Source organism: Chaetura pelagica, unplaced genomic scaffold, assembly GCF_000747805.2.
Source record: "Chaetura pelagica isolate M959 unplaced genomic scaffold, ChaPel_1.0 scaffold127, whole genome shotgun sequence".
NCBI classification, from domain to species: Eukaryota; Metazoa; Chordata; class Aves; order Apodiformes; family Apodidae; genus Chaetura; species Chaetura pelagica.
The window spans coordinates 1-10,143 of NW_009953923.1; the positions used below are offsets into that span (position 1 = coordinate 1).

At 38.3% G+C, this 10,143-nt stretch overlaps 1 protein-coding gene across 1 annotated transcript; it reads left to right on the plus strand.

Annotated features, from left to right (window-relative positions):
• Positions 1 to 418: 418 nt before the first annotated feature.
• CROT (carnitine O-octanoyltransferase) lies at positions 419 to 8,569 on the plus strand (the record flags this gene model as incomplete). The annotated part of the gene is made up of 11 exons (XM_010001579.1): positions 419 to 512; positions 600 to 725; positions 1,179 to 1,280; positions 1,879 to 1,962; positions 2,060 to 2,167; positions 2,417 to 2,547; positions 3,671 to 3,794; positions 6,234 to 6,312; positions 7,062 to 7,155; positions 7,316 to 7,435; positions 8,449 to 8,569. Coding segments are annotated over 11 exons (1,183 nt in total), but the record flags the coding sequence as incomplete, so codon positions are not given.
• Positions 8,570 to 10,143: the final 1,574 nt, after the last annotated feature.

A 10,143-nucleotide genomic window follows, 5' to 3' on the forward strand; every position in this document is an offset into this window, starting at 1 on the left:
TGCCTTCAATTTCAGGGTTTATCTTGAGTAGATGTTTTCCCCCTTTTATCTGATTAGTTGCTGTAAGAGCTACAAAGTTGCAGTATTGCAGATGTCTGCTGCTCAAGAAAATTTCATTTACACAGTTGAAGTCTTAAATCTAGTTTTAATTTAAGTGCATACATAACACTTAGGATCGTGGTTGTTTGCATCTAAGTTTGTACTGGGCTGGTTGCTGCAATTTGTGGTAACCATTAGTGACTGAAAACACAGAGGAGGTCTTCAGCTGCCCTTAGGCTCTGAGGGAACTGATTCAAGCTTCACATTAACTTGTGAATGTGGAACCAAAATTCCATCTTGGCAAAAAAGAAAGAGAAAAAGATTGATTTGTCTTCTCTCCATGTGTTCTCTGTTAACTTCAGTTTTTGAAATCTTAAAGGCAACTTGCATATATCCAGAAAATATGCCAGAGTGAACCAGATGGACCGGGACTGGCAGCCCTAACAAGCAATGAAAGGACAAAATGGGCAGAGGTGGGAATACTTTAGCAGTTAATTCCTCAGAAAAGCACTGTGATTGCTGGAAATACATCTTTTAACTTAGCTTTTTGTGCTTTCTAGTTACGTCAATATTTGATTGAGCTTGATCCAAAGAACTTAACTCTTCTGGAAGAAATTCAGAAAAGTTTGTTTGTGGTCAGCCTGGATGATGCTAGTCCCCATGCAACTCCTGAAGACTATTCTGAGGTAGCTAAGGGCTTTTGGTAATTCATATCTTGTAATGTTTATATAAACATTTCATCTGCATAGGTGCATGCTCTTTCTGTAGTAAAGTAGCACTTCCTACTCTTTCAGAACAGAGAATGTGAAACAGCTAAGTGTGGAGATAACGCTTCACAGTGATCCACAGGATTAATTAAATAGTTTGAATGTTGGGGCATCAGAAGGGGGAATGGCTGAAATCTATCTTCCTAACCTTTTTAGCCCTCTCTGCTCTCAGGGTCCTGAGAAATCCAGTCAGTAACTTGTTAGCACTCTTAATTTAAAAATTTAGGCTTATAATCATGTTTCATTTTCAACTGGCTGAAAAGGTCTTGACTTTCAGAAGCCTCACCCTCAATGTAGCCTTAGTAGAGCTGACAGTGGTTGGCAATGTACTCAGTGCTGTTGAAAACCCACCGTGTGTAACTTTTGCTTTAGGTTACAAGGCTGGGAATAGCAGGTGATCCGACTGTACGCTGGGGAGATAAATCCTACAATAACATATTCTTTTCCAATGGAACCTGTAGCGCATTCTGTGATGTAAGTTGAAAAAAATCCCCCCTGCCTGCCTTACAAACACTTCAAGTATTTATTTACTAGCTTCTCCTTTTTAGAGTATTATTTTTAAAGGTAGGATGATCCTTCTTAGTGTAGCTTTCTTTATCAGGCACCTTGTCTGGCAAGTTTCCAAAAGCCTTCACGGTGTTTAATGTTACACCATGCTTGAATTAAGAATATGAGTTCTGAAATCATAATCTTATTTTTAGAAGTATTTAATGAGAGAGTTCTAAATACAAAAAAAAACAGTACATTGCACTAGAAGGTCTAAAATTAAGTCTTGGTATTAGGTATCTGAACAGCTGTGTTTTTAAACTTGTCTTTCTCAATTTGATATAGAATGGGCCCTTCTGAAGTCTGCTTCTCTTGAGTAGTTGTGTGTTGTGCCTCCCCCTCTGGCTGCAGTCAAAACAGTGAATGAACTTCCAGTAGTTTTATATGTATTGTAGAACTAGAAAAACCAGTTTAGCACTGTGCAGTAAAGATGTTGGTCTGCAGGGAAAAGAGTGGGGTAAGAAAAAAAGCTATTTGATCCTCTGGTAGTTATGCAAATAACATATCTTGTCTTATATGATTCTAGCACGCTCCTTTTGATGCCATGGCCTTAATTAGCATGTTATCTTATATTGAAAAGAAGATTCTTGAAAATGAGGGAAAATGGAAGGTATCTATCTTTTAAACTTTCAAATTATTTAGTTCAAGTGTCTTTTCTTACAGGTAACATTTTCTGTTTTCTCTCCTTTCTGCCTGCATCCTCCCAGGGTTCGGATAAAGTGAGGGATATTCCGTGGCCAGAGGAACTTGTATTCACAGTGGATCAAAAACTTAAAGATGAAATTGGACTTACGAAAGAATTATATTATAAAAAGGTGACATTTCTTGCTGCTTTTCTTAATTGTCACTCTTTGTTTTGTGGTTTTTAAATTTTTATTCTATTCATATGTTTCAGCTGATTTCTCTCCAGGGATGAATATGTTACTGATGAATTGATTAATCAAAGGACTTAATACCATGACTAAATGTTTTATCTTGCTGGTTTATGATGTGTGTTGTATTTAAAATGGACCGAGTTGTGATATTACTTGACTTATGTGGCTTTTCCTCCTTTGATACGACAGGTATCTGACTTGCAGCTAGTGAATTATGCCTTCACATCCTTTGGCAAGGCATTGATTAAGAAGAAGAAACTTCATCCTGATACATTTGTACAACTTGCCCTTCAGATGGCTTTTTACAAATGCCATGGACGGTAGGAAAAGCTTATTACCCAGATTAGAAATTTTTAAAAAAGAAAGAAATAGATTATTGGACCAAGGGGTGTAGCTGGAGATATGATGCAGCAGACTTGCAGTGCCATGGTGTAATTTGCTATGCCAGTATAAGGATGAAGAAGTAAGAGGTTTTTTACTGTAAGAGTTGAATAGGGCTTTACTTCGTGCCATTGAAATCCATGTGCTTGTGTTCTTGGCTTCAGAAGAATTGTGTGCTTTTGCCCACAGGGATCATGTGTGTACATATCATGGAATGGAAAGCAGGGGACAATCCATGAAAACGTGGATTTAGACTGCACAAAGTAAATAAGTGGGCAAATGCCAAGCATGTGGTGGGTCAGGATTCTTTAGTGCCAAACAGTTGTTCAGATGGAAAAGAGGTGTGTCTGTAGCAGGTGGCACCCATCAGTAAAACAGTTAGTGTTCCAAGCATGTAAAAAGCCTTATGAACCTCAGTGTCTCACTTTCTTGAGCGCTATTAGATGTGAAGATTTGGGCAGAATAATAGAGCGCTAGATAGTAACCCTTCAAATGCCTGATTCTGCATTTCTGGGTGTGTCATTTTATTTTGTATTATTTGTAAAAGTCAGCATTCTTCCTGAAACTGGCGATCCCAAATTTCTCTTTGCTAAGTTGCACTGGTTATGGCTTCTAGGAGACACTGCAACCTGGCAAACTGCTTGTTTCAAGAAGAGGAGAGCTTTGTCATATGTGCATTATGCTTAGTCACTGGAAGTGTCTGTCTCATCAGAAGAAAGGTTGCTAGTTCTCAGTTTGCTAGACATTGGAATAAATTGTCTGACTAAAATAGCCTGTGGAATCTGTTCTAAACATGTTTCCTATAAGCTGTATATGAAATGGTAGACTGTCACAGGGCTAGGAATGCTCCAGGTAAAATGTGGATGGGTCAGTATGTCCTTATAAATGCATTGGGAGACACTACTTATTTCTAGCATGTCTCTTAATTTTTGACTTTTTGGACACTAGGTGCTTTCCTTAATAGAAATATATAGTGAAAACTCTTATTTTTTTATTTTTTTTCCTTGAGAGAGCATATAGTTTTTTTAAGTCAATGAGATAGTCCATAACTTTTCTTCCCAGCCCTGGCTGCTGTTATGAGACCGCCATGACCAGGCGCTTCTATCACGGCCGCACAGAGACCGTAAGATCATGCACTATGGAAGCAGTGGAGTGGTGCAAGTCCATGCTGGATCCTTCTGACAGTGTAAGAGCTTACATTCTGCTTACTCATCATGTATTTAGAAGGCCTCTCATTTGAACTGGCTAAAGCTCATTTTGCTATTGTGTCATTAATGGGAGTTGGCCTGTTTCCAGTGAGACAGATTTCAAATGTTGGGTTGCTTTAAGTCTGGCTTTGGTGATTGTGACTGAGGTGAGCTGTCGTGCAGGCTTGTCTGGTTTTCTGCCCTATTTGCCTTTCAGTTTCAAGAATGTAAGCGTATTGTCTTACATTCATGTGGATTTTTTCACACCTCAAAATGACTGGGTTGGAACCAGTGTGTTCTGCTGTGGAGTGAGCTCTTTTAATTTTTACAAGAAATTAGAAAAGACCTGGAGCTGTTGGAGAGGGTCCAGAGAGGGGCCACGAAGGTGATTGAAGGGCTGGAGCACCTCTGCTATGAAGACAGGCTGAGGGAGTTGGGGCTGTTCAGCCTGGAGAAGAAAAGGCTCTGGGGAGACCTTATAGGGGCCTTCCAGTACCTGAAGGGGCTACAGGAAATCTGGGAAAGGGCTTTTCGCCAGAGAGGGCAGTGATAGGACAAGGGGTAATGGTTTTAAACTGAAAGAGGGGAGATTTATGTTAGACATCCGGAAGAAATTCTTCACCATGAGAGTAGTGAGGTCCTGGAATAGATTGCCCAGGGAAGTTGTGGATGCCCCCTCCATGAAGGTGTTCAAGACCAGGTTGGATGAGGCTTTGTGCAGCCTGGTTTGGTGGGAGGTGTCCCTGCTTGCAGCAGGGAGGTTGGATCCAGATGATCTTTAAGGTCTCTTCCAACCATAACCATTCTATGATTCCATGTCAGTCTAATCACTGAGTCTGAGAACAAGGTTGAAATCTGTGTCCTAATGGCAAGAGGGATGTATTCCAGAATTTGGCTCTAAGTAGCTGAACTGATGACCTTTTCTTCTCCCAGCAACTAACCTCTGGTGCTTGGCTGGCAAAGCATGTCATAACTTTCTTGCCAATAGAGAATGGTACTAAAGCTCTTTCTTTTGTCCTCACTGCACGTTTCTCAGAGCCTGAGAAATGAAGCAGGAAGATTAGTGAGACAAAAGGCTATGTATCTTTGGGAAATTCAGAGGTTCTATATTGTTAATACATCTGTGAAACATACAGGAATCTGGCTGCCAGGAAGTACATGTGATTGATAATTATAGTCTTCAAAAATATTTTTTTGTGGTCTTCCCTGGCTTATTTTGGCACATGCTGCAGCTTTAGAACTCACTTTTCCTGCCGTTACTCAGATCTTCTTTGCTATTGCAAATATGGCTTCCTCATATTTCCCTGCTCTTCAGTTTTCAGAATTTGATGGCTAATACATAGAGGGTTTTTTACTTCCAATACTAACTGAAGCCTTTTTGTCATTTTAAATAGCATCTCCAAATATTTTCCTATTGCTGTAACTTCATTATGGATTTATGGGGCTTTAAAAAGCACTGGATCTATTCAATAGTATTGAAATTAAGATGCTTAAAAATACATTTTAAAGTACCAGAAAATACCTAAAGTTCGTTACTTCAGAAAAATCCTGTCTCAACTTTTTTTTTGCCTCTTGAGAGTTCAGTAGCTTGGTTTTTATCCAAATCAAGTGGTTACTGCCCTTCTTTCACATTCATAAAGGAGAATAAAAAGATAAAAAGTGCTTCCTAATTAGCTAAGATCTTAGATCTAACTAGCTTCTTACAAGTCAAGATCTTGGATGTATAGAGGTGTTTCTCTAGGCCTCCTTTAGCGGAAGAAGTATTTGCATTCTGTTCTCTCTGTTTTTATTATGTAAGTTTCACTATAAAATAAAAAATACCTGACATTGGGCAGAACTACTGTTATGGAAGTAGTATTTAAATCAGCAGAGAAAAGTTAGGAATACAGTTGGCATCTGTCTATATTCTAATTAGGATATTTTTTGTTTTCTGCTTTTGCTTGACAGATTTTTTCTTTTGAGTTCTGGGCTTTTTTTGATTTGTGGTTTTTGTGGGGTTCCCTCCCTCCCATGAAAAATTATGACCATGTAAATGTAACTGCACCTGCTAAAGGCCGGGGTGCTTCTAAAGAAGTGCTATCGTGGGGAAGTTCTGGTTTTGATTAATGTGGTTCACAGTGGCTACTTTGCATTGTTTCAGCTTATTTGGGAAAGCAAGATGTTTAGAGTATTATTCAGTGCAAAAGTGATCTGAGTAACTGAACAGAGATAAGGGAAGTGAACAAGATCTTGTGAAAAAGGAATTTGTATTTGGGAGAAAGAGTTTGAGAAGGCTTCTAATGTACATTTCAAGTTCCTCTATTTTCTTTTATCTAAAATTGCTAGAAACTGTGAAAGGGAGAAACTTTGTGATCTGTGATTCCTGGTGTGTTAATCATCTGGATTGGTTTTGGTTGTTTCTTTTTTCCTCCCTAACCTGTCTCCTCTACTTTACACAGACATATCAACGAATACAGCTGATGCATAAGGCCTTTGCAAAGCACAACAAAATGAGGAAAGAATGTGAGAATGGAAAAGGTACTTCAGGATCAAAAGTTCTCATGTTTTCAACCCCAGTAAAAACTACTCCTTAACACTTTATTCTTTAACTTTGGGGAAAGGAACTAAAAGCTGGTCCTTGCACCCATTCTTGTGCCCCAAAGACATGTTTACTTTGAATATGAGTTCACTTTTTTGGCCCAGCTAGACATTATTTCAAAATACTTTCTAATCAAATACATGCATGGGTGGAAAGTAAGAAATGCAGTCATTTGAGGCAGGGGAGAGAAGTGGGTAAAGTTCTAACCCACCTGTGTTACTGAGGTAGGCTGTTCTATGAATGAGAGAGACTAGCTGGGAAGTAATCATCTGATGAACCTTTGTACTCTCTCCCTTCTACCTGGTGAGTTTTCTAGGCAGCTGTGACCCTTAAAGCCTCCTCGTTACCTTGTCCACATTATTGCCAGTGGGCCAGTTTCACTTTGGGAAACTCCTCCTTGGGTGGAATGGAAATCTTGGGCTTTATTCTCCACGGGAACTGTGCTGGGTAGATATTACTTGGTTCATTTGCATGCGGGTTCAGTGTTGCAAGCTAAAAGTGATGAAAACCTCTTAGAACAAAAATATACATAAATATTTGAATGCTACAGTATGAATTTTGGTTTTTAGTAGGCTCTGTTATTTATTTGTCCTTGGCTCCTATTGGAGCTTCCAGCTATCCAGACCAGAAGAAGCAGAAAAACGGGAAACCTGCTATTAGTGATTCAGTATTTGCATTTATTTGACAGGCTTTGATCGTCATCTTCTTGGTCTCCTCCTCATAGCACAGGAGCAGGGACTGCCAGTGCCAGAACTTTATGTGGATAAGGCCTTCACAGCTAGGTAACTGGCATTCTTGTCCTTTGGGGAGCTTGTATCCTTTGATACCGAGGGCTTTGTTACATTGGCTTGATGTCTAGTGATTTCTTGGTCTTTTTTTGTAAAGCTCACTTCGTTTTGATTTTCTTTACAAGTGCTGGTTTTGTTTTGTTTTGTTTTACAGTGGAGGAGGTGGGAATTTTGTTCTTTCAACTAGTCTGACTGGCTACACTAAATTCAATGGATCTGCGGTGCCTATGGTACAACATGGATATGGCTTTTTTTATTCAATCAGAGATGACAGGTAAGGATATAATTCCTATGTTTTCAGCATGGTTCTGTCTCTGAAACAAGAGGACAGGTAAGGAAAGGAGAAGACAATAAACATGGCTGAATATGTCAGAAAAGGTTAAGAAGTGAGGTACACAAGAATAAAGGCATTAATGTTTGGGGAACCTTGTGTGAGAGGAAGGAGGAACAGTGGAGGTGGAGTGAGCACCTGGATACTGACAATAAGCAAAGAGTAGGGAAGGTAAAAGAAGGGAAGAATGAAAGAAGCTAACTTTCTTCAAAATAAGCTTTAATTTTAGAGGTCATTAAATGTAACATTAAAAGATGTTTTTTAAAAAGTAGTAATTGACTGAGAGAGACCAGAGAGAGCACAGATGAACACACAGTCCATTGTTCTTGGTGATTGTGCATACATCTCTTGGCTGGAGCCAGACCTCTTTGAGTAACAGGGAAAAGCTGGAACATTTGGCTTTACTGGTGGGATTTGTCTTATGGACAAAAATTATTGCTTCTTTATCAAATCTAAGTTCTTAGACGTGTTGAGATAAGTTGCTATTTTGGAATTTAGGTCTAATTTGGTTTACTTCTTTCCAAAGCTTAAGTATGGAACATATGCAGATTTGATTCAATTTGAGCTATGGCTCTGTTAAGATAAATAGAATTAGATCAAGGTTTACCTTTTGCTAGGTAAATAGAAAAAAAGATGTGCATTAAAGGTTTATCTAGTTGCAGAGAAGTAATATAATTCACAATATTTTCAAATATAAGCAGAAAAGTCATGTCACAGTGTATGTAGTTATGGGTATTTAAATCAGAGAGGTTAGTTTCAAGATCTGACAGCATTATTGCCTACAGAGGCACTGTAGATCTGAGTCCTTTTATGAGTGTTGAGATAGTATTTTTATGTAACAATTTTTGCTTCTGAATTTATGTCAGTAATTTCACGTTTCAAGGCAATTTGTGTGACTTTCATCAATAGACCATGACAAGGAAGCATGGTAACTTCACTGTGTTCTGTATTGGTAGGATCCTTGCTACCTGTTCCTCTTGGAAGTCGTGTCCGGAGACTGACGCGGAAGTGTTGTGCAGAACTGTGTTCCAGTGTTTTCATGACATGCTACAGTTAACAGTTGCAGCTCAGCTGTAAGGTTGAAAATTATGTAAAAGCCTTTGCAAGCTCTTGATTTATCTGTAGTACTTATGAATGAAATGTTACTCAATAATACTGTTATACTCGAGTTAGGACAGTTAACGATCTACTTGAAGTCTACCTATTTTTATGGGATGTACTGTGATAGTGGTATCCAGTTAAGAGTAGTGTAGCCATTTGCAACAACAATGCAAGCAGTAGTACCTTATCTGTGTAGAACTATGCAATATTAAAATATGCCTCAACAATGCAAAAAATGTTGGAAGCGGAGAATTTATGGGAGATTTGTATTTATGATCTTAGTAATAGCACATAGAATACTTTGTAGTCTACTGATGTTTATGCTGGTGGAGCACTTAATTGTGCACTTAAGAGTAATCACACTATTCTCTTAGGTGACTGTTTCCTGTTCATAGTGGTTTATGAAATAGAAGGGCTGCCTCTGTCAGACTGTATGCTATTTTATAAGTATCTTTGTTTTTTGCTCTTGGAATGATACCAAATAAACATAACCATGAATAGGGACATTCCCACTACATCTGTAGTATGAGAGCACTACACTCTGAAGTATTTTGAAAAAGGAGTTCTGAATAATAAAGACAGAAAGCAGCATATGAGTTCTCTTCTAGTGAACTGGGAATTTCTGCTGCTTCACACTAATAATACAAAATAAAAGTATGCACTGAATGCAGTTTGATACCGTTCTCAGGATTTTAAGACTTGATTCCTCTGTTTGAGCAACTCTGTATTTTCCTGTCCTAGAAATAAAATTATTTTAAAAATCAGCTTTGTATTGGTGGATTTATGGTTGCTCTAATTCATAACAAATAAACTTGGTGAAAAAGAGATGATCTTGGGGACAGATGAAATGGAGTTTCTAAAGCACCCATTCATTGTTTTCTCTTCTGTAGTTTTGAGGGGTTTGAGAAACATGAGAGCATGTGTTTTATGATGCTGTGATTTCTGTGGGATAGATTAGGAATTTGGATCAAGCTATGCCTGATTATTTTTATTAGTTTTTTTTAATATAAGTTCTGTCTGATAGTTACAACCTTTCACCCCTCAATTGAGTTAGTAAATCCAATTGCAACACTGACAAAGAAGGTTGCTTTCAACACTCATTTGAAAGAGCCTGAATCTGATGAAGGGTGTAATTTTGCATTTATTTTCCACACACCTACCCCTGCCTCTGTGGGGATTTCTGGGAGCAGAGACATCCTGGCAGAAATACGCTTGCTGAAATGGTTTTGGTTTTTCGTATCATTGAGAAAATGTCATTGAGTCACCAGTGTAAGCAGAATTTCCTGTTCAGCAGCAAGTCTTTGCCTTGCTTAGAGGAACTGAAAACAGCTAGAAGTGTATTCAAAGAAAATAAAACTGAAGTCTGGAACTGTAAGAGCTACTTGCTTTGTGCTGTGTGGTAGTTTCCTTGTAAGGAGTAAAGCTTTTTTATATTTGAAGTTGCTTTACTAAGTTTATGCTATGGACAATGTGGGACTAAAGCATAAAATGTTAAACATATTTTTTGTTATTTTTTGTCTGTTTAGATTTGGGAAAATGTAATCAATGCA